The sequence below is a fragment of the Talaromyces proteolyticus genome (genome assembly GCF_021365285.1).
Source record: "Talaromyces proteolyticus strain PMI_201 chromosome Unknown BGW36scaffold_12, whole genome shotgun sequence".
Classification (NCBI taxonomy): Eukaryota; Fungi; Ascomycota; class Eurotiomycetes; order Eurotiales; family Trichocomaceae; genus Talaromyces; species Talaromyces proteolyticus.
Window position 1 is genome coordinate 364368 of NW_025764288.1, and position 23617 is coordinate 387984.

Sequence of the window (23617 nt, forward strand, 5' to 3'; positions counted from 1 at the left end):
TTTAGGCATATAGCTCGTGCAGTAAGCACATTACATTGTAACGTATGCCTTGGAGCCCTACACCCCTCGCACACGTTTTCTCATTGTCTCGGTATTCTCGTGCCAAGCTTCCTAGATAGGGGAATCTACATTTATTTATTGCTTGCTGATTTCTAATCTAGAAAATCCACACAGCTGGCGAGTAATGACATCAATAACTTTAACCGCCGTAGGGACCTTATTTCTTTCACATTTTATTGATAAAACCCGCACAGCAGGTTGTCCAGAAAACTATCAGGCGACTTCAGCTATATTCACTCCACAAAGTTCTTTAAGTATGACAAGGATTCTCTGGTTAGGACAAAGTCTCACTGCGGACTCCATATCAGCCTTATTGGTAATTAGCAGCTTAGATATAGAACCCCCTATCTGTACCAGCTTCAACCTTTGACCAGAGGACATGAATACACTTCTCTCAAAGATACCTGCAGCTACTGCTCCCAATGCACTACCATAGGGTGGGCCAAAGGCATTCACATCAGCGCCTCGTGTAAGAAGAAGTTTGACGACATCTATGCGAACTTCATGAGCGGCGGCCTGCAGTGGTGTCGCGAAGGGTCCCTCAAACTCATAGTGACTAAACAGCGAAACCTCGGCGGTTGGAGCATTAACATCAATACCCTTTTCAAGCAACAGGTTTACGAGCTCGACACTGCCGCTTATAACCGCTGCTTGCAGTAAATTTCCGGCTGCGAGGCAACTGGGGTCCTGTGAATCAATTTTGGCACCATTCCGAATCATCAAATGCGCGACATCGATCCAACCATTGTATAAAGCTAGAGTAAGGGGTAAATCGTATTCAACGACACTGGGATTAACATTAGCCCCCCATGCTATAAACAACTTGCATATTGCTTCGTGGTCGTCGCGCGGACCATCTTCAAGTCCTGTTAAAGAGTAATAAAGGGCATTTTCAGTGATAATTGCATGATGGCTGAGAAGATATTGAACGATATCAACATTGCCCTTTGAGGCAGCAGCTGCCAATGCGTCTGGGAGCTCGCAATCATCAGAGACACGATTCACATCTGCGTTGCTTTCAGTTAATAACTCGCACATTCCCAGATTTCCATGCCATGCGGCGTGCATGAGAGGCGTAATTTCCGGTACAGGTAGTCCATTGGGGTCTGCTCCTCTTTCCAAAAGTAATTTTCCCATTGCTACATTCCCCACGAAAGCAGCTATATACAATGGAATTGAAATCGTGTCTTCATCGGGGTATCCATTGGGATTGGCGCCGTTGTCAAGTAAAATTCTTAGTATATTTTCACGTTCGTACTCACAAGCTAACGTTAAAGCTGAGTCAGGATATCCCCAGCTGGTATGGACACTTGCGCCTTTCTCAATGAAGAGCCGCACTATCTTTTCGTGTCCGAAGTATACCGCTTTCATCAACGAATTTCCTGTAATTCTGTGGAGGCTTTCTACCTCTTCACATTTGAGCTTTTGCCGATTATGAAATGATGATTCTGATTCATCTTGGTATTCATCCATCTCCCCGCCATAACTTTCCAGGAGCTCCTTAGCTACTAAGTCTAAGCCGAGAACTGCGGCCCATCCAAGCGGTGAAGCAAGTCTTTGAATTACTATCTTTGAAAAGGGTGATGTGGTGGGTTGGTGCGGATTGTAGACCACCAAACAATCCTCCAACACTGTTAGTGTTTGTAGTAGCTGGATGACCTTTGATGTCAGCGTGCTTCCATGTTCGGCCGCAAGTTTAACGTGTTCGAACCAAAAGCGACAAGCGTAATATAGCAATGGAAAGGAATTTAGATCTTCTTTCGTGCCGGTTTTCTCGGCGCTAGAACTGTAGTAGTATATATAAGCAATGCAGTTCGCCGCTATATCCCTATGGGACACCTCTTCTTTGAATCTGGATTCTGAGTATGGACCCTCTTGAATACCGCTTCGCAAAAGGAATTCCTTAACCGAAATGTGTGAGAGACATAACTCTAGTTGCTCGTCTTGCTTGTCTTGCCGGACGCGACGGGTGACGACAAGCCCTTGTAAAAGCTTCAGGAGGTCTTCTGGCATCATTCTATCTAAATCATTAACGACAATGGACTGATTTGGGTTAACGATTGACGCCTCGGTTAATGCCTCGATGGTCATGGGTTGAAGAGAATGACACAACCACTGAAGTGCATTCCCTGCCTCTGTCGACAATCGTGAATCAATTGAACGCAGTACTCGCATGTAAACTTCGTCTAAGGATGAGGACAAAGAACTTAGAATCATCGTAACTTCTCTTAGTCGAACTATTTGAAGACTTTTAAGCTCATCCAGTTGACAGTCAACCCATTGAAACCTTTTGGAATAGTCAGCATCAGGTCCTATATAGATAAATAGTAGGCATCAAGACAGAGTGAGTCTTACATTCCATCCGCCCGTTCAAGAAAAACATTCGAAATATTGATCTTGGAGATTTCTTGCGCTTTTCTTAGTGTAGGGTGGTTCCTGAACTGTTCTGAAAGATGAAGACGCATGTCCTCTCTGGTTTTTGCAGCATCAATCGAGACCTTGACGAGTTTTGGGTGACGAGTAATGACCTCCACGATGTCATAGGAACTCATATCGCTCCTGCTTGTGAATGACAGTCTGACATTGGGACACGAAGAGGTTATATTGTAGACCCATTGGATCATTTGCTGACGGTATCGTCCGTCTACACCAGGTAGACACTCGTCAAGAGCATCCAGAACGATGAACACACAACCAATGTCTCTGATTATCAACTCAAGAAAATACGTTATTTCTTCAAAGCTTGCCTCGTGACGCGATTCCTTAGTTTTCTTGTCGTAGAGTATTTCCAAGCGCTCTGGAATGCCTCGGTTTTCACAGAGTTGCCTGAGGAGCGAGGATATGCAAGTGACCGCTGACTGCGTGCGGGGGTCGGTAAAAGAAAAGTAGAAATATGCAAGTTGACACGGGGTTTCTACTTGACAATATGACTTGAGGTCCTCGATTATCGCAGAGCTTATTCCGTTAGCGATATATATATTCAGTCTGCGTTGATTCTAAGTTTTCCTTACCAGAGGACTGTTTTTCCCCGACCGACTGGGGTTCATTCAATTATTATCAAGTTAAGACAGTTTTTGGATAGCCCTGTGTATCTGCTACTTACTTTCACCGTTAAGCCAAAGTACAGAACCGGACACCTTCCAAGCGTTGAACTCCGATCCTTCAAGAAACCACATCCCGGATCCTGGTTCCCGCTTACTTTGAGCAGCTTCGTGATTTGTAGATGGATCCACAGAACAGAGCCATTGAAGCATCTGGCGTGATTTTTCGTCTACATATTTAGATCAGCAAATTACATCCCATAAGAGGCCAGACGATGGTAGATTGTTACTCTTTTCAGATAATTCGAGTTTACTGCGCACTCGCTGAATGTTAGTGTTGACAGTATCGAGGTTCAATGTCAGCCGTTCCATTTTCTGATCGAGACTATCCAATCGATCAACAAATAAATTTGCGGTATCACTTCGTGTCGTCAGCTGGAACTCATTTAGTGAGAGGCAGACAGGGCACCGACATCTGTAAGCTCTCCAGGACTAAAGTCAAATCCACTTTTTGCTCGTGTAGTAGATCGCGCAGTTTGAAGATGGTACTCTCCTTGAACGGATACTTTACTCGCTCCCATTGCAGCTTTCCATGTGCACGAAACCCTTTTGCACTGTTGGCATCCTTGAATTTGTCCAGCTTTCTTTGCAGTTTCTCGAAAATCGTTGCGCAACGTTGCATTATATCGCTAATGTTGCCTGCAACTGATGTCTCTGGCTGTTGACTGTGGACGCTATTCTGAATGATCTGAAGGACATGTTGCGTGCTTTGGAGAGACTGACAGAGCTCCAAAACGTCCTCCGGGCAGTCTTGCCAGCGTTGATAGTAGGTTAGAAGTCCTTGACATGCTTGGAGGCCTAGAGAAACAATACCGACAATTGTACCGACGTCCATTTTTCTATCCAGAAAGATTTACAGCATGTAAAACTTTGACAATTCCCTCTCACTTTCCTACATTTATTATATTCGGGAGACTGGCGGGTTTGGTGAGCCTGACGAGGCTGCGACGCATCGTGTCGCAAGTAAAGCGCTGTCCTTATGCAGCAAACGGAGTCGAAAGCGCTAATAGCTATATTCGCGCCACATCAAAGTCTCCTTACTGACCGCCAACGTTGCAGAGAAAATCTGTTACTCCCCGCAATACAGATGATTGGGGCGCCAGTATTAGGCCAGCCGCGTGCATCTGCTAAATTGGCTCATATTCGGATGGCAGACAGTGTTTTTAGCCGTCTTAGTGATGATTAGCTCATTACCCACCATCATGCCATTGGTAAACTCCTGACCCGACACTTCGGCATAATTTTCTGGGAGGATCTCTCATGGCTGAACAGCCAGATGGAGCAGTTGTTTTTTTTTTTGGTACAGATGTGACAGAATATTTGGCAATCACCAGTCAAGTCATTTGGCCGTAGCCTGTCAAGTTATATTGTATCTGGTTAAACCTAGTGATTTACAGGACCTTCCTAGGAATTAAAGCTTCTCATCTATATCAGAGGCGGATTAGTGAGAAAACACGTTCAATCTTTATAATATCTAAGAAAGGCATGTATACAAACATAAAAGTAATAGAGGATATTGAAATGTCAAACATATCCGAATTTTTCAAGGATATATCAAACAAGGACAATCAAAGAAAAACTTTTATTTATCTATTCATATATATCTCTGAACCAGGTTTTCTTTGAAAATATTATCTATAATCTTCTTTCAACTCTGAAACAGCCACATCCTCGATATCTGACTTATAAAGATGTTGACCATGCGTTCCAAATCCTGGTCAAATAAAGACAAGCTTGGGTCAGAACAACGGACGTCCTTTTCATTTGTTCATACCTCGACGACTTTCTCAACTCTGCCGCGGCAATACCAACGTTCTCGGCATTAGAAAAAGGCGCGGAAATTCCCATACCACAACATTTTGAAGACATACCTACCTTCAAAGCCATACATTTCAAACACCATGGAGATTGAAGAATTGAAGATGCGCAAAGTGAGACTGCGTCTATACAAGATCAGATCAAACACATTCTTCAGGATGTGAGTTGCTTAATGGACCTCTCTATTGAGCATATTAATAGGCTGAGGGGCGTTACTGAAGCCCCTTTTGCAATTGACAAGTTTCAAGTCTCTATGGCCGATTATTGTGAGTGGTTGAGCATATTAGGTGATGACATTCGCGGTATCGAGCTAGATGGTCAAAGACAGCGCCTTGTGTTTAAAGAATGTCCAGGAGCAATGCATGAAATTGCTGTTGACGTAGTTCGTGAGTTTCTTTTACAACCACTGCGAGATAGGTTGAACGCTGTAACTCAATCACACCATAGCTTAATGGGAAGCAAAAGTAAGTTTTCTCTAATATTAAGCCAACATATTAACTATAACTGTATGTATAGTGACTCTTCTTTATAATGGACACGATTCTTCTTTCAAACTGCCTGATGCATCTCTTAAGCATTCAGAATCTGACCCGCCTATTGTGGTGCTTGAGGATGCTTTTGCTGAAACAACCAGGGATCTTATCAACGACGCACGAAGATGGTTAGCAGGAGGTAGTGGTGTCACTAAACTCGTTATTCTTGTTAATATCAACGAGCATACGCATCAAAAGTTATCTGCTAAAGATAAATGGGATTTATCAGAGTCATCATTTCAACACATGAATCATCGACAACTCTGCCATCATATCCTTCAATGGTATCATGATAGAAACATTTTCTTGGTTGGAGAATGTGAGTTATCTGTATACCTATGGTATAATAATGAGAATGATCCTCAGTGTCTTCTGGAAAAGCTATCATTTTCTCGAGACAAATGGATTGATTCAGCTATTACTGAGGACGTTCCTTTGAGGTTGCAATACCTCTTGCCTGGGAGTACTGTAGATCATGGTGAATTGCTTTTCCCATTGCGGCGACTTGTGGAGGAATTGCAAAGGGGATTCAGAGATGTTGAATTTGACAGAATTGCCGAATATATAGCGAAAAAGTGACGTGGGATCTTGAGCCCCTGACTCTTTGGTAATGCTTTTCTTGTGTCGAACAAGCGAAGTCTGTTTAGGAATCAATTCTTGGGCGATCTTTCTTACAACATCAACATTGTCCTTATCAATTCCTTTTCCTTTCCTTTTTCATTCTGGCCTTGGTATTCTTGTCGAATAGCTAGCTGCCTTGATACTATTTTTCGATTACGGTTCGTCTATATCCTCCCTATCTGGTATGGCGCTGCTTCGAGTTGGCTACTTTAGGAAATTGAAGGTTATGGCGATCTTGAGATATATTACTTATGAAATTTAGAAATACGTAAGACACTCTGCACGAGATTACTAAATAACAACATCGCTCGAATTGCAGGTCGGATCTCATGAGGAGACGGGGAGAATGTCCACCAGAAATAAGATCGAGAACGGATGTAATTAAACAGGTAGAAGTAAATTAGCAGAAGCATCCTATCTACATGGTTGTACATCTGAGATTGACAGCAAGCCTCGTTTAATGCATTGACTTGCATTTTTACCTCCAATATCTCTCCATTGCTCGCCAAAAGGACTATATTTTGTATTTCAATTTCCAATATCAACACAAAATCCATTATTATTAGTCACGAATCATGATCAATTAATTACTTGTCAACCAAAATTGTTCAATATCGGAGCGGAACCTTCCGCGGGGAGGACAAGGGCGCTTCCGATGCCGCAAAAGCTTGCGTTCGGGCGGATCCAGCCTGCTTCTATCCATTTCTCCCTCCATTGTCGGCGGCCTCCTCCAATTAAGGAGCTGCCAATAGACGGGGCCTTGAATTATGTGTCAGCAAACACAGTCCAGACTACTCAATTCAGGGCATTACCGATCAGGTCATTCAGGATCAGATCTCTGCAGTAGTCTGCACCGGCGAGGCGTACCATCACGACTCTGTGCTGCGAAAAAGAGCTCCGACAGCAGAAAACAATTTGGACATAGACCGCGCTGATTGGATGCGAAGCTCCATCTGATACATGAGCTCCACTCGTGCGGGGACACTATGCTGCGTGGCAGATGCAGTTGGAGAATGAATTGGAAAATGCAGGTAATGCGCCCATTTTTCCCGTCTTTGGTTACTGGTTCCGACTCAACAAACTTCGAGGTTGGGTCTAACGCTTGTCTTATCATGCTCCAGCCAATTAATGCTTCCGGAATGATGTACTGTGTAAAAATAATACCATTGAGCCACTGGTATCTCTCTCCGCATGCCCAACCGAAATTGGCATGTATATCCAGCACATAATCTGGTACAAAAAATGTGACGGTCCTATATACCTATCGTAAACTCTGTCCGGCGTGCGGCTGGTTTTGACAAAATCTAACGGTAATTCTGAAAATCGTCGATTTAATTGAATTCGACCAAAGATATACACTCACAATGGGTCCAAAAGACGAGCCTGGTGAGTCCCTGTGCTACAATATGCCTGTTCTCTTCACCTTGACACTGACTGACGACTTCTCAGGTACTTACCGGTATAAAGAATCCCCAGTTTATACTGCCTCCAACGGCTGTCCGGTACGAACATTCCTGACAAAGGTGTGAATATGGCAATTACACCAATTCATGTCAGATTAAATAATCTACTTTGTGGTGCTATATTCACACTTTTGTCATATTGTACAGAATTGAGTTGACTGGTCTTGAAAAGGTTTTCGATCCCGAATCTTCCCAGAGAATCGGTAGCAATGGCCCTCTTCTCCTTCAGGACTTTCACTTGATCGACTTGCTCGCCCACTTTGACCGAGAACGCATACCAGAGCGAGTTGTTCACGCCAAAGGTGCGGGGGCGTACGGTGAATTCGAAGTAACAGATGACATCAGTGATATCGTAAGTGCCTGGCTAACCCTAAAAGCAGCGAAGGACCGACCTAACATACTCAGACCACAATTGATATGCTCAAAGGAGTTGGTAAGAAAACCAAACTCGTCACCCGCTTTTCCACCGTCGGGGGAGAGAAAGGTTCCGCCGACAGCGCTCGTGATCCGCGTGGATTTTCAGTCAAATTTTACACCGAAGAAGGCAACTGGGACTGGGTATTCAATAACACGCCAATCTTCTTCCTCCGTGATCCTTCCAAATTTCCCCTTTTCATCCACACCCAAAAAAGAAACCCCCAAACAAACCTGAAAGACGCCGATATGTTCTGGGATTATCTTTCTACTCACCAGGAATCGGCACATCAAGTCATGCACCTCTTCAGTGACCGCGGGACTCCGTACTCGTATCGGCATATGAACGGCTACTCTGGCCACACCTTCAAGTGGATCAAGCCCGATGGCAGCTTCAACTACGTCCAGCTCCATCTCAAGACCGACCAAGGAAATAAGACGTTCACCGACGAGGAGGCCACCGCACTTTCCAGCTCCAACCCAGACTGGCACACCCAGGACCTATACGAGGCAATCGAGCGCAGGGAATACCCTTCATGGACCTGCTACGTACAAGTCCTCAGCCACGAACAAGCAGAAAAATTCCGATGGAACGTGTTTGACCTGACCAAAGTCTGGCCACAAAGCGAAGTACCTCTTCGCCGCTTCGGCAAGTTGACTCTGACCCAAAACCCGCAAAACTACTTCGCCGAGATCGAACAGGCTGCTTTCGCCCCTTCGCACTTGGTACCCGGCGTTGAGCCCTCCGCCGATCCCGTCCTGCAATCTCGACTATTCTCATATCCAGACACTCATCGCCATCGGCTGGGCGTCAACTACCAACAAATCCCCGTCAACTGCCCGCTTCGCGCATTCAATCCGTACCAACGCGATGGCGCGATGGCGGTGAATGGGAATTACGGCGCCAACCCCAACTACCCGTCGTCCTTTCGCTCCCTGAAATTCCAGCAGCCTGTCAAAGCTAGTCAAGAGCATGAGAAGTGGGCCGGTGCTGTCGTCTCTCAACAGATTCCCGTCACGGACGAGGATTTTGTGCAACCGAATGGTCTATGGCAGGTTCTTGGCCGTACCCCCGGGCAGCAGGAGAATTTGGTGAAGAATATTGCTGGTCATTTGTGCAATGCCAAAGAGAAGGTTCGCAAGCAGGCATATACCATGTTCTACCGGATTAATCGTGATCTTGGGGAGAGAATTGAAAAGAGCACGGAGGCGAATGCGTCTCGACAGGCTCGTCTGTAGTATGCCGAATATCCACACAAAAAATAGGAAATTCTTGTCGGTATATACCAATTGATGTTTGTCTAAGACAAGCGTGTGAAGCAATTACTCTTTGTGTGTTTATTGCATAAGTTGGAATATAATTAATATTGATATAAGGAAGGCCCCTATACCTCATCCATTTTTGTGGAGCTATATTCACACCTTTTGTCACGATATCGTATCAAAGAGGATTAATCACTTGAATCTTCAAGTCTACATGTTGTAAAGGCTCATGGATATGGTGGGAATAGTTGCAATTTAGAATTCATTAAATCATACATTCAACAAAGTAACCCATCACCTAGCATCCCCGTTAACGAACAATCCCGTATGAACCTATTTATTCAACCCCAAAGGATTCTCCGCAGTCTGCTCTTTCCCACCAACCGACTCATTCCCTCCGCTTCCACCGCTTTGGTTGTCCCTACCACTCAACCCCTCACTCAGACTCTTGCCCGTACCGGACGCGGTATTCCCGAGGCCCTGGGTGGCGCCAGACACGGTGTTTCCCAGACCGGCAGTTACATCGCCGACGGTCTTGCCCAGATTACCTAGAAGACCGCCAGCGGTATCGGTTACGCCGCCAACGGTTTTTCCGGCGGTGTCGCTGAGGCCGCCGAGGAGGTTTGCTAGGTATGGTATATCAGTCAGTTTGAGAATTAATTGAATCGAAAGAAGAAAGGAATGGAGTCGCGGGTACTTACGGTTGTTGTCTTGGTTGTTCGACATGGTGAGAATGCAATTAGCGATGGATCAAGTTGTGAGTTGCGAGTTGTAAGTTATGAGATGTAAGGTGTGAGATGTAAGTTGAGAGTTGTAAGTTGCGAGCTGTGAGTTATGTGTATTTGAGTTGTGTGTTGCTGATGGTTAGAAAAGTTATGCAAAAAACAGGGTTTATAGGTGGTGTAGGTTCTGATATCATACCCCAGCTTCTGTGACATCGTGGCTGGTTAGGGCTAGATGATATCATGCCTGTGGAGCCCCGACCACACCTCTTCCTACACCCTGTCCTGCAGGATCATATTTACAGTATTATCAATCCTTTCCGGAAATAAGACCAGCGCTAAGCCACAGCATAATTGACTCCACTAATAAATACGAGCTAATGCCATATGACATGTCAATATTTATTCTACTTATGTTGACGGTGGATGCGCTGACGGATGTGGCGTGTAGCTGGGGCAAATCACGATTCTACTTCACCATTTAATTGACACATGCATGGAATATAAACTCTATCAAGCTTGACACTTTGCTAGAACACTGGCTTTGAAGAATCGCCGCATGCTACTATTATCATTGGCTGGTTCATGATATAACTGTTTAGAAATCATGTAATTTTACGTGTAATTTATCTATAAAATCATTCATTGGCGAGACTAATCGAAGTCTTGCCTAGAGAATTGACGTGACTTGGTACGAAGTCTAAGAAACATACTACCGCCGAAACAGTGCAGATTCGTAGATATCTTAATCTACATTTCACCAATTACTCGTGAGACCACTCAGGTTTCTTCTTCTCGGCAAACGCAGTCATGCCTGTTACATGATTAGCATCGTCCCAACGGCATCTATAGAAGACTGTTACGTACCGATTTTCTGATCTTTACTTCCAAACAAACCATGGAACAATCGTCGCTCATACTCAACGCCTTCTCTCAAGGACAGCTCTTGGCTCTTGTTAACCACCTCCTTCGCCGCAACGACAGCCACGCGACTATAACTAGCAATCGTCTCTGCAGTCTTCAAGGTTTGCGCCAATAGCTCTTCCTTGCCGCCCTCAATCACTCGCGCAGCAACCCCCCACTCACCAGCTTCCTTTCCAGAGAAGTTTTTGCCAGTCAGAATAAGCTCCATCGCCTTGCTCTTTCCAATCGCCCGTGTCAGGCGCTGCGAGCCTCCAGCACCAGGGATAACGCCCAGTTTGATCTCGGGTTGACCGAATGTGGCGGTTTCGGTGCAGTAGATGATGTCGCACATCAATGCCAGCTCGCATCCTCCTCCAAGCGCATACCCGGATACAGCAGCGATAACGGGGGTGCGGATCGAGTTGGCAAGGTGTGACCAGGGGGCGATGAAGTTGTTGGAGTAGGCAGATGAGAATGTCAGGGGTGCCATCTCTTTGATATCGGCGCCAGCTATATAATATACTCAGGTAAATGCCGAGTAGATTACCAGGGGGTGAAGACTAACCAGCAAATGCCTTCTCGCTGCCTGTAATGACAATGGCACCGATTTCCTTATCTCCGTCATATTTGCTCAGAGCATCGTTCAATTCTTCAAATAGCGGGCTTGACAACGCATTAAGCGCTTTGGGGCGATTTAAGGTGACTTCCGTGTTGTTAGTAATACATACAACGCACCATTGATGGCATTGGGTGTTCAAATTTAAATATCAGGCTATACTCACTCAGCCCAACGCCAGGCTTGGGAATTTCAGTCAAGATATGCTCATACGATGCTGGGGATGTTGACGAGAATGGTCGGCTAGCTCTGGTCAGGTATGATGTCAAGGTGCGGTTCGTGCTGGCCATTGCCAGTCGCGAGCATCGGGAGAAGAGCATTGTGATGGATGTCGTTGAGGAACTGCCTTGCGCGGTATTTGCACTATCAAGCACTGCACTCAAGTAGAAACCGCTCGGCGTATCTATAAAATAATACTAAAGACGTTGAACTGAATGGCCGGTAGCAGCCCGCACCGAGGACGTCAAGCTTGCCGATTCGCCGAGGCAAACCGCTGTAAGCCGAACACGTGAGAGATTTGCCCTGTTTGCACTACAGACCCAACACGGCCTAGCGCAAATCCTGACACGTGCGGTAGGATCGTGGCTTGGAGCTGTGGCTCAGCAAGGCTGGCTGGGCCCGTTGGTTTCGGGCCACTTTTCAGTTTACGCAAGCAAAAACGGATGCGGATTGCGAACAGTCACGGCTGCGACTAACGACGACGACGACGGAACTAGCTTTCGGTCTTGGAATAATACACTCTCTTCTGTTTTAATTTTCTCGACCCACGACACTGCTGGTTCTCCCACCACTCACTGTGTTGTGTGCTCTTACTAGTCTGCCAAAATCACTTCCGGAGACTCTCTGGATCCCGCATCTCTCCTTTTTCCCTCCTCGTACTCGAATTCTCAGCCATGGACGCCCCGGAGCCGGAGCAGACGCCATTCAATGCAGTTCAGGCGCAGACGTCGAAACTTGCGAGGGTGAGTTTACTCCAATTTTCTACGACTCTTGATCAGGCTATGTCCAAACCATCCCATGAGGAAACAGGATATGACTCCCTCGAGACGCACGACTAACCATCTCCTCACAGCAATACCAATCCTACCTTGACAAATTGACGCCACACACTGTCTATCGATGGGCCGGCACGGTCGTTCTGCTGCTACTCTTTTTCCTTAGAATTATTGTGGCACAGGGTTGGTACATCGGTATGAATAATGAACTCCAACCAAACTCCAGCAGAAAAACCATGCTAACATCATATTTTAAAAGTCGCCTACACCCTCGGCATCTACCTTCTGAACCTCTTCCTCGCCTTCCTCCAACCCAAATTCGACCCCTCCCTGACTCAAGACGAAGGACTCGAGGACGGCGAGGCGGGCGCCTCGAGCCTGCCGATTAAACAAGACGACGAGTTCCGTCCGTTTATCCGACGCCTGCCCGAGTTCAAGTTCTGGCACTCGGCCACGCGTGCGATCGCGATTGGCTTTGTGTGCTCGTGGCTCCCGTTCTTCGATATCCCGGTTTTCTGGCCGGTGTTGGTGATGTACTGGCTGATTCTGTTTTTCTTGACGAGTAAGCCCAACGCCTCCCCCAAATTGGACAAAAGGGTGAAAAAAAGAGAGAAGAAACTGATTAGATATACAGTGCGACGCCAAATTCAACACATGATCAAATACCGCTACGTCCCCTTCACCATCGGCAAGACGCGATACGGCCGCGACTAAAACGAATGCCAATCCCTAATCCCTCGCGGACCTTTCTTTTCTCATTAAGAGTAAGAAGTAAGAAGTAAGAAATTTAATGTGACCACGCATGCCGCCACGCACGCATTCTGGCCGTTCCCTTTCTTTTCACAACTAGCGTCGAGCTATTTGATCGACCGACATACCAATACTTAAGTGGCAGTATGAGACCTGAATCTGGCATGATTCGATATGTGATGTTATTTTATATTCATATTATTATTACTATTACTTTACTCATTTCATGTTTTTTTGTACTCATAATTGGTGTGGTGTGTTGAGTATTATCTATCATACGGAGAAATATTATCTTTAGAGAAGCAAAGCATACTAGGACTGTTTTGATCCTGTCATATCCCTTCCTTTACCTTCAACTCTATTCATTTTTCTTCATAATATGGACAATAGTTATATAAGCTATTGCATTGTCAGCTACATAAGCTGGTCCGTGACTCGGCTACTCCTAGTCTAGTTTATGCACTCCCACGGTATGAGCAATCATATTCTGTATCTACATACTACATAGTATATAATATTTAGGAGGGATGTGTGTGGTTTACCCATGCCTGGTGCTTAGCTGAGATCATAAAGGAAAGATGATAGGTTTTATAATATCACTGAAAATTGGTAGTAGTGTTAAGCAATAAAGCAGAATCGGCCCGTCTATCAATTGATCCCTTTTACATTAATTGCTATGAGATATAACTTATAACTATAGTGGAAGGGCTTCCTAAGTACCAGTATATATGTACATATGTATGTATTATTTGACACGGTTGTGAAGAATCGGCCTGCAACAACATTAGAAACCGACTCCTTACATCAATTGATAGGTGTCAAAGTACAATTTGAATATTCAATGTTCATTAATCTATTTTCGGGTATATACCAGACGAGGAAAGTCATGAATAGGAAGGTAAGGTATAGGCAAGAGGTATCTATCTCCAAAACGCTAATAACAGACAACTATATAATAAAGATAGGAAGAGAAGAACGGTTTCGCCATCAAACACCTACTGATGTGATCGCTCAGCTCGGACCGTGTCAGGGTACTGAAATAATAATTGTAAAGATATATAACTTTTCCATCAAATAGACAGTTCCTCTACGTCAACGCTGGTGGAGCTGTCCGCTTTTGCGCGAGGTGTTTGATTATCGATGTCTGAGGTCTTTGTGATGACCCAGGCCGAAGCGTACATATTCACACTAGTAAATATGGTCAGCGAGGCTAAATCGAAGTTTCTGTGCTGTGGAAACTTACCGGTCAATACAAGATCCGGGGAAACGCGCACCAACCCGACGAGGGCTGAAGCCGTTGTCGGCAAAATCCTTGATATACCATGGATCAATGCTGGCAGAGCGCAATAGGACTCGGCCACCGATTTTCAATGCACGGTTCAAGGCTTGTGCTTGTTTTGCCGCGGCGTCTTCTACAGGATTGAACCAGTCCATCGAGTCCATGACCTTGATTCATTAGTAAGTAAATTTTAGAATTAGTTGTTAGATAAACTTACAACTGCGATGGTCAATGTACGCGGTGTCATGCGAGCAATGACTTCGTTCAAACCATCAGTATGGATACGAAGACCATCAAAAGCGCCAGGGGTAGAAAGCTTGTCATGGGCCTTGGGTGTCAAGTACGTGGGGTGGCAGCTAAAAAAAATTCAGTAATGTTCATAGTATGTTCATAGTATCCTGATGTTAATTACCTTCTGGAAAACTTGCCCTGAAGGCAGAGATAATAGAAATAGTTGTCGTTGCTAATCAAGGTATCCTTGGCAACAGGGTCAAACGTATCGACCACGTACTCCCAGATAGCACGTCCACTGACGTCCTTGTTTTTCTTAATTCCACCGCTCAGGCCCTTCCGCTTCAGGAAGTCTTCAATGATCATGTTGCGTTGCGGTGGTGGTACACCGGCAGCTTTCCACGCAAACCATTCAGTCTTGACAATAGCCCAGTTGAGAACTCTACTGAGAAGAACACGTCTAATTGTAGGCCATAGTTCTCGCTGTTCGTTCAATGTCTGGGCTTCACACAACTTCTTGTTTGCGGAACTAAGACCGAAGGCAGCTAACAAATACCGGACCAGCTTGATAGCCACTCGTGAACCACCTGTCTCATACAAACCTTTGTTAGATGCAGATGTGAAGACATGAGCCTGCTCCAGCCAGAATTGGAAAGCCTGGCTAGAGAGATGGGGGCTGAGTTTGTTGATTAATAACTCGCGGAACTCTGAGTGCTTTCCGTCGCCGAAGATTTTCCACACATCCTTGTAGCCCAAGGCAGAAAACGCGGCAACCTTCAACTCGAGCAGATGGTTTTGGTTAGGGTTCATATCTACTGCGTGAACGCGCTTAGGGCTGTTCTGAAGATAATCCAGGATGTTGTCACCAGCGCTGGTGATGGTGAGAATGACATCCTCGTTGTTAATGTTCAACAAACGGTGATCGACGCGAGGGTCCTCCCAGTTGAATGCATAGATATACTCATTGTTGAACTGGGTGTGCTTTGGCAGCTGGTCGTTGTAGTAGATTCGATAATGATGGTTCTGGTAAAAGGCTGACGGAAGAGGAAGGTTCGAGCTGAGATTGACTACGGCTGACTCGTATGCCTTGGACTTGATTTCAGGAGTAGCATTTTCAATGGCCTCGTTCATGGCCTTGCGGTGGTTAGCGGCAGACAAGTAAGGCGATTCGGTGAAAGAGGCATTGAGCTTTTCAATGCTGGCGCTCTCCGAGGTAAAATCCTTTTGGCATCCTAGGAAGGTGTAGTAGGGAATTCCTCCAAGAAGATAGTTTCGTTCACTTGCGGAGATGATTGTGCCGAACTTGTATTCTAGATAGTCTCTACGAGCAGCATCCAAATTGACACGGTCGAAATCGAACCAGGTACGCCAGAAAGCACGGCCAAGCCAGTTCACATGTCTGTTAAAAACACCACCAGTGTAGTTACGGCAGGAGACATCGACAATGTTTTGCACTGCTTCTGTTAGCTCTGCATACCTCGAGAGGACCTCTCGCGCTTACCATAAAAGTCCACAACACCGAGAATAGAATTAGACTTCATGAGCTTTGTCAACGAGTCGACAACGCTGTAATAATCTACCCTCCGTCAGTATACGTCAGGTATTCGTACAAAACCAGACTAACCCGGAATCATTGATAAGCTATAGCTCATGGTTACGATATCGGCGCCACCATCAGTACCATTGAGACGGAATTGCCGCGCATCCTGGCACACCACGGAGACATTCTTCCAGCCTAGACGCTCGAATCTTTTGCGGGCCACTTCAAGAAGCGATGGAGAAAGATCGACGAGGTAGACGTGAGAGAAGAACTGATCTACAGGTAGGAAGCGGTTCATAGCTTCGATGTTGTAGCTGTACTCGTCAGCTCGAGAAAATTGTAAGGGATTGCGTGTATTAAGCATACCCAGTACCACCACCAATCTAGCCCAATTAGCTAAAATTACAACATTCAGGAATACTGTACTCACATCAACCCAGATAGGCTTGGTCATTTCATGCTGCGCTTCCCGGTGCTTCAATTGGGCGGCTAACAGACCGAGCATATCCTCACGACCGCAGAGCAGTTTCTTGCGAGTGACATCGTACACACTGGCCTAGAATCTACAATTAGTCCTGCATTCACCAGAAATGAGCTGGGTCCTACCTGGGCGCGGTAGAAGCTCTCTAGGGCATATTGCTGGCCGGCTTCGCCGTTGTCGCCGCGTTCATGGGGCTTCAAGAAACACGAATACACGAACTTGACGTACGATAGCAGACCCTTGTTGAAGTCGAGCTTGCCCTTCTGCAAGGAGAGGAGCACGGCGGAGGCGACCAGCGCAAAAACGAAGACGGCGGAGACGCCAATGGTGAAATGCGGGGAGCTCCAGCCCTGGAGGCCAAGGCGAGTGTGAAGAGCGTCGACGACACTCATGGTGGGATAGCAGAGTTGACGAGCTATGTACAGCGCAGAGTGCAAAGAGACAAGCCGGCAGGCGCAATTGAGGGGATATGCGACTGAGGGCGGGAGAAGAGAGGGGAGAATGAGGAAGAACAGAAAGAAAGAAGGCGCACCCCGTACATTTTTGTATGGCTTGCCTCTTATTTAGACATATCCGCCATTATTGGACATTGCTGGCCCCACCGAGGAGCGAAGAGGCCAGCAATGGCAGTCAGTGTCCTATCACGACGACACATGGGCGGGGTTGAATAGGTCTGTCGATGTTTAATTGCGATTGTTCACGCGACGAGGGGCAGCGGGCTCAGTCGTGCCTGAGGTGTCTCGCGACTCCAGTCCCAACAAAGATGAATACATACACGAGAATGTCCGTAGTGAGCAGTAAGTTACCGAGTACAGAGCATACAAGAGCAAGTAGGAAGCCGTTACGCCTGCATGTGCTGTCTAAGCTTCGCCCTAGCCGTTCTACCATTTTTGGGTTAGTACAGCTGCAGCAGCCAATCAGCGCCCGCCTTGCCGCCACGGCTACAGCTCTCTCGTATTATTGATTAATTACTTCTCGTCTTCTATATTGACCTGCTGCGATGCCGCTGGCCTTGCTGCCGTAAGCACCGCTTATCGCGCTAGTTGGTTAGTTGATATGCTTCTGGCTAAGTAGTTAGTAGTTAGTAGGTACAGATACTGCTCCTCGTCTCGACGATCAGCTACTTCAGTATGGAGAAAGCGTCTGAGAGACCGTGTGAATTAGGACTCAAGAACACTAGTGTATTGCTCCTCAGGGTCTCTTACAGAACTAGCGAACGCCAATGGTTATTTTGCTATTTTTCATCTACATTAGCCCATGTATTAGGTATAGTAGACTTACTAGCTGCTCAACGTTTTAGAGAGCACATTGTTTTGCATGTGATGCTTGGCGTGCTCTCCCAACACTCCTCTGCGTAATTATTCAATTGTGAGATTAATCAATTATTATTTTTGAGACAGTATACATAGCATTAAAGGTCACAGCGTGGTTCTGAATGCTTGCGAGGTATTCAATATTTTGTGGCTGTTGCAGGAGGCACGTACATGTACATTCTCAACTGAGGGGAACAACAATTATGATGACCCCACGGATGATCGTGAACATCAATTGATTAAATAATACTGATCTGAATAATATCAATCACCAAGAGCTGACCGCAAACCCTACCGATCGCAGTACATATAAGCAGGTGTCAATGCCGTCCCTGACTAGCTGGGGCCGATATCGCCTTGATATATGCAAGAACATATATCGGGCAGGTGCATAAAGTTCGACAAGAGTAATGAATAGTCTGCTATTGGCTCGGTATACGTGTACAGGTACTTGTAAGACATGCTCACGTCACGTGAAGGTCGACCACATTCAATTAATTCATGTTGAATCTGAAACGATTCGGTGTACAACAAACTCGTCTCCCAACCAGTTGAAGTGATGTATATACTATATTAAATTCTGACTATTCGATTGATGAGTTGTACCGCCCGCTTTTCCATCCCAACCCGGTATTGCTCTTGACAACTACCACATCTACAATGTGTACCCCCTGACTCCCCGAGAACAACAGAGAAAGCCGCAGCAATCCAGACCAACAACAAACAAGACAGACGCCTGAAGAAAGTTTATAATGGTGTTACAAAGTCATGATATGTGTGTGCCGTTACCTTACCCGCTCATGCATTTTCCGATTGAATCGTTTGCTATCACAGTACAGTCAGTACATCACCCTTCACACTTTGTATGGAGGTACTAACCACCAACCAATCCATGCCTTCGTTGATCCCCTTCCCATCAATGGCCGAGCACGCAACAATGCTCCAGTTCCGGTCCCGCAGCTCACCCAATTTCAACGCTTCGGAGATCTCCCCTGCGCCTTTGGCTCCCGGTTGATCCTGTTTGTTGGCAAACACCAGCAGCGCCGCGTCACGCAGCTCTTCCTCGTTGAGCATCGCCGCCAGTTCGTCCGCGGCAATGCCTAATCGCTCGATATCCGTGGAGTCTATGACGAACACAACCGCTGCTGTGTTGGCGTAGTAGCATCGCCAGTATGGCCGAATCGAGGTTTGGCCGCCTAGATCCTGCTCAGTATCAGTATTTGTAGCAAGCCAGTTCATATCAAAGTAAGAGCGCCATACCCAAACATTCAGGTTGAGGTTCTTGTAGGTCACGGACTCGACATTAAACCCGATCGTGGGGATTGTTGTGACCACCTCTCCAATCTAATCCAGCACATAGTCAGCGTATTTATCCCTCTAAAATAGAATGCTCGTACTTTTAATCTATATAAAAGTGTTGTCTTGCCGGCATTATCCTATCAGTCGAGCCGAGCAGTCAGCGTATCTCCAAATCTCAACCCAACACAAGCACAATCATACAAGACCCAGGATCAAGATCCGAATTTCTTTTTTGGACCATAACAAGGACCACAGCCGTGAAAATGAGCCTCCCATTGTGGAATGTATCTATTTGCAAGCGTCGTGGCAGTCGCGAGATCGTTGAAAACCAGGAGTTGGACGGGCGCTCGAATTCTTCAGTACCCGGAATGGCGTGATTTCGCTAATTAAAAGAAATTGCTGTGTTCTCCAGGATCGTAGATCGGGTATCAGGTCGTCAAAAAGAATTAAATAATCAGTATAGTTAAAGCGCTGGGTCAGAGAAAGGTGAAGGGCAGAAAAGGAGATGGTCAGCGATGGATCAATAATAATAATCAAGGCCGGCTGTGACCGCATCGACGAGATCTGGCTCGGGATTGGCTGGGCTACCCGCCGCGTGGAGATCGCTGGCCAAAGCTTAGGCATGATTGTCTTCCGTTGTTCTGTCGTTCATTCAACATTGCCCTATCCTGTCTTCCTCACAGATTCTGCGCTGTGTCTCTAGCGATAGCTGATCGCCTAGGGATGCACTGTCTATGACTACAGGAGATTCCTCCACAACAGTCCCCTCAACCCCAACCGTGCGTGCGCGCCGCAGCAACCGCAACAACACAACTTCTATCTCCCACGCACCGGCAAAATGGTTGGCAAGAAATCAGGAAAAGCCCTTCTTCGAGATGAAGGTAAATAGCTTCGCCACGTTTTCTATATCGTGTGATTCTATTAGTATAGGAATTGACTAGCCCAGGTCTCGAAAGAACGGATAACAACATGGACTTGTCGAGCTGGCCTCAAATCGCTCCAATTAACCAGAAAAACTACTATACGTATGCATTCCCCTTCTTCTTCCAGCGCACCCCACTAATACAGTTCTAGTGACTACCTTAAGAGAGACGACCAACTCCTTGCCTTCCGGCTCCAAAATGAAGAAGCTCGCAACCGCATGACCAAATCCGCCAAAGACCGGGACCGAGCACTTGCCCTAGGCAAACAGGAACAAGGCGAGGCTGAGGTGGATGGTGATACGGTGATGGAAGACGCCGAAGAGGCACCCACAGAGGCAGCGGGGTCTAAGGTCATCGTTATCCACGTCGGAAGCCAGAACCTGCGCATAGGGCTTGCGAGTGACGCGCTTCCTAAAACGGTGCCTATGGTTATTGCCAGAAAGTCCGCCAAAAATGAGTCTGAAGAAGAAGGCGTTGAGCCACGGCCAAAGCGACTTAAATTAGACGAAGACGAAGATGAAGAGGGGATTGAGCCAGAGAAGCAATTTGGGCCAGAGGTACAACTTTTGAAATTATGTGGTCGACGTTTGCTAAAAGGCTATATAGTTCGCAGCAGAATACACTTCGATGTCAGCTGACCTCAAGGTGCATATGAGGCAAAATAAGAGGAGAACACTGCCAAACTCCAAGGAAATGGTCATCAACTACAATCGCAGAACACAGCCCGAGCATATTCCAGAACATAATGACCCCGAAAGAATCGAATGGACTGAGATTCCTAGTCCAGCTCCAGAATATATTACTGGACAGGAGGCTCTTAGAATACCCGACGACTCAAATCCGCGATACAAGCTGTCTTGGCCAATCCGTCATGGATGGTGCAACGAAGAAGCATATGACAACACCCGGTTTTTATTCCTTGACATCTCATTGATCCTAGAAGACGCTATCAAAACGCAACTAGGCCTGACGAGCAAGAAGGAATGGCCCAACTATTCGTGTGTCTTTGTCATCTCGGATCTCTACGAAAAAACCTACGTCACCAATATCTTGGAGATGCTAATGAAGGAGTTCTCCTTTGCGCGAGTCTGCTTTATTCAAGAAGCCCTCGCAGCCTCCTTCGGCGCTGGATTCACGTCTGCTTGCATCGTCGACATCGGAGCACAAAAGACATCTATCTGCTGTGTAGAAGAAGGAATGTGCATTGAAAACTCGCGCGTGAATCTCAAATACGGAGGCTACGACGTCACCGAGACATTCATCCGCATGATGCTCTACGACCATTTCCCATACACCGAGATCAACCTCAACCAGCGGTACGATTTCCTCCTCGCAGAGGAATTGAAAAAGAACATCTGCACCATGCTCGAAACCGGCGTTTCGGTGACAGTCTTCGACTTCCATCTCCGCATTTCCGGGCAGGATACCAGGAAGTACGCATTCAAGGCCTACGATGAACAACATCTCGCGGCATTGGGCTTCTTCAACCCATCCATCTTCGACAACACCGCGAAACTCAACGGCCGTCACAAACTCCTCACACGGTCATACGATATCTACGATGGTCAGCCCAATGACCCTACATCAGCCGCACAGTCCGAGATCCTGTCTGCCATCGCACCCCCAGCCCCTGAACCGGCCGCCGATGACGAAAAACAAACTTCCAATGGCACACACGACATCCAAGCCACACCCAGCCGCTCCCAGCAACACCTCAACGTCCTCAACCGCATCCAGGACTCCGAAGCAACCCCTCGCTCCTCCGTCGCTGGCTCCCCAGCCCCGGAAGCCAGCAGCACACCTCAAATCAACAACGGAACCGGCACACCCGCACCCACCACCGACAAACTCTCCACTACCCTCTTACCCCCAGCCCCTCGCGCCCCCTCAATCGAAGAACGCGACGACGTCCTCCCCATCTTCCCACTCGACCAAGCAATCCTGACCTCCGTCGAGCACGCTGCGCGCTCCGATGATCGCAAAATGCGGGATTTCATGGGCGGAATCATGCTGGTGGGGGGCGGCAGCCAGATCACAGGCTTCCATGCCTACCTCGAGGCACGCCTACACACGCTGCGGCCGACATTCGCAAAGGAGATTATGATTGGCACACCACCGCGGGATCTGGATCCGCAAGTAGTGGTGTGGAAGGGGGCCAGTGTGTTTGGGAAACTGAATACGACGAATGATAGTTGGATTGGAAGGTTGGAGTATGATCGGTTGGGGAGTCGGTTGTTGGCTTATAAATGTATGTGGGCTTACTAAAATAAATGTAAAGGTATGATATCGGTTTTGTAAGTTTTATGTTCATTGATGTGGGTCGGTGTTGGTTTGTTGGTTTTGTGGTTGAATGTCAGGCGGTTTTGTTACAGCGGCAGAATTGAAACTTGGGAATGAAATTTGGTACCTTTATTTTTTCGGCAAGATTGAATGGCAACACTTGGAGTAGGATTAAGGTGAAACTGCCATCTTGATACACCACAGTATGCTCGCATGTGACATGTCCGCTGGCACATGGCATATTGCGCTGCTATCTGTAGTCCAGCCCATATCCCATGCCAGACAGCGAGCTTTGATTTTTGACATAGTTTACCCGATCCAGTTTTGTGATGCTATAATATAGACCCCTATTCCTCTCTTGGCAGACCTCAATTTATCTTTATATCTCTAGATTCCTGTTGGGAGTTGGGCTGTCGCTTTTTTATCTACAAGTTGCAGAGGCGCAATTTCTGTAAGAGAAACCTAAATGTGGAAATGGATGATAGCAAATCGGCCAATTTCCTCTAGAGGCTGGACTTCGCTGAAGGCCACTTTTGCTCACCTCCAATTCCTAGGCGTGTGGTAAATCGAAGGCCAAATTGGAAAATTGCTCTATTATTACCACTCGTCGTCAAGGGTCCACTGTCGAAAATTCGAACTATCTCAGGACAACTTCGCCCTCCTCAAGGTGGTTTTGCACACTCGGTCGACCGCAATACTTACCACTATCAAATTGAAGTAATATCGGTTCAATTCCAGACCGCCTACCGCAAGTACAATACTCTATACTGTGGATTATACTACATCCAGTCTCCCTAACAGCTGGGGAAATTGTAACCACACTGGTACTTTTCTCTCATTGATCAATCAAGCCGTCATTCTAGGGTAGATAATGATGATCACGATGCTAAGTATGTGCCCTTTTCTTCATACAAAGTTTTTCGTGTCCAGATCATTCATGTCCCAAAACTTGGATACGCTTTGAAGATGTATATGATAATTTGCGTGACGATTTAATTCTGATTACATGAAA

General features: G+C 46.4%; 9 protein-coding genes across 9 annotated transcripts; 4 read left to right on the top strand and 5 right to left on the bottom strand.

Annotated features, from left to right (window-relative positions):
• Positions 1-273: 273 nt before the first annotated feature.
• Positions 274-3783, bottom strand: BGW36DRAFT_304967 (ankyrin repeat-containing domain protein; the record flags this gene model as incomplete). Its single annotated transcript, XM_046212027.1, has 6 exons — positions 274-2347; positions 2416-3015; positions 3072-3096; positions 3164-3331; positions 3392-3522; positions 3575-3783. 6 exons carry the CDS (start codon positions 3781-3783, stop codon positions 274-276), a joined length of 3207 nt encoding a protein of 1068 aa, XP_046067322.1.
• A 1326-nt stretch (positions 3784-5109) lies between these two features.
• BGW36DRAFT_261421 (uncharacterized protein) lies at positions 5110-5656 on the top strand (the record flags this gene model as incomplete). The annotated part of the gene is made up of 2 exons (XM_046210075.1): positions 5110-5443; positions 5496-5656. Coding segments are annotated over 2 exons (495 nt in total), but the record flags the coding sequence as incomplete, so codon positions are not given.
• Positions 5657-7497: 1841 nt separating this feature from the next.
• On the top strand, positions 7498-9249 carry BGW36DRAFT_431787 (catalase Cat; the record flags this gene model as incomplete). The annotated part of the gene is made up of 4 exons (XM_046221030.1): positions 7498-7519; positions 7583-7656; positions 7769-7948; positions 8002-9249. The coding sequence occupies 4 exons, from the start codon at positions 7498-7500 to the stop codon at positions 9247-9249; spliced, it is 1524 nt and encodes a 507-aa protein (XP_046067324.1).
• A 211-nt stretch (positions 9250-9460) lies between these two features.
• BGW36DRAFT_465029 (uncharacterized protein) lies at positions 9461-10298 on the bottom strand. Its single transcript, XM_046222273.1, has 2 exons — positions 9975-10298; positions 9461-9905 (listed from the first exon to the last, which is right to left on the bottom strand). The coding sequence occupies exons 1-2, from the start codon at positions 9997-9999 to the stop codon at positions 9607-9609; spliced, it is 324 nt and encodes a 107-aa protein (XP_046067325.1). The 5' UTR covers positions 10000-10298; the 3' UTR covers positions 9461-9606.
• Positions 10299-10424: 126 nt separating this feature from the next.
• Positions 10425-12078, bottom strand: BGW36DRAFT_387915 (enoyl-CoA hydratase/isomerase family protein). The gene is made up of 4 exons (XM_046217176.1): positions 11681-12078; positions 11464-11601; positions 10863-11408; positions 10425-10809 (listed from the first exon to the last, which is right to left on the bottom strand). Exons 1-4 carry the CDS (start codon positions 11832-11834, stop codon positions 10760-10762), a joined length of 888 nt encoding a protein of 295 aa, XP_046067326.1. The 5' UTR covers positions 11835-12078; the 3' UTR covers positions 10425-10759.
• Positions 12079-12179: 101 nt separating this feature from the next.
• BGW36DRAFT_387920 (putative Golgi membrane protein) lies at positions 12180-13677 on the top strand. Its single transcript, XM_046217177.1, has 4 exons — positions 12180-12476; positions 12587-12704; positions 12769-13071; positions 13144-13677. The coding sequence occupies exons 1-4, from the start codon at positions 12408-12410 to the stop codon at positions 13221-13223; spliced, it is 570 nt and encodes a 189-aa protein (XP_046067327.1). The 5' UTR covers positions 12180-12407; the 3' UTR covers positions 13224-13677.
• Positions 13678-14329: 652 nt separating this feature from the next.
• Positions 14330-17182, bottom strand: BGW36DRAFT_431791 (uncharacterized protein; the record flags this gene model as incomplete). Its single annotated transcript, XM_046221031.1, has 9 exons — positions 14330-14447; positions 14503-14705; positions 14756-14894; positions 14951-16223; positions 16271-16345; positions 16394-16623; positions 16676-16692; positions 16740-16865; positions 16916-17182. The coding sequence occupies 9 exons, from the start codon at positions 17180-17182 to the stop codon at positions 14330-14332; spliced, it is 2448 nt and encodes an 815-aa protein (XP_046067328.1).
• Positions 17183-18420: 1238 nt separating this feature from the next.
• BGW36DRAFT_387923 (putative ADP-ribosylation factor) lies at positions 18421-19914 on the bottom strand. The gene is made up of 5 exons (XM_046217178.1): positions 19604-19914; positions 19501-19539; positions 19364-19447; positions 18983-19306; positions 18421-18928 (listed from the first exon to the last, which is right to left on the bottom strand). Exons 1-5 carry the CDS (start codon positions 19676-19678, stop codon positions 18902-18904), a joined length of 549 nt encoding a protein of 182 aa, XP_046067329.1. The 5' UTR covers positions 19679-19914; the 3' UTR covers positions 18421-18901.
• A 150-nt stretch (positions 19915-20064) lies between these two features.
• Positions 20065-22972, top strand: BGW36DRAFT_349120 (putative chromatin remodeling complex subunit). The gene is made up of 4 exons (XM_046213282.1): positions 20065-20283; positions 20349-20427; positions 20477-20882; positions 20932-22972. The coding sequence occupies exons 1-4, from the start codon at positions 20241-20243 to the stop codon at positions 22588-22590; spliced, it is 2187 nt and encodes a 728-aa protein (XP_046067330.1). The 5' UTR covers positions 20065-20240; the 3' UTR covers positions 22591-22972.
• Positions 22973-23617: the final 645 nt, after the last annotated feature.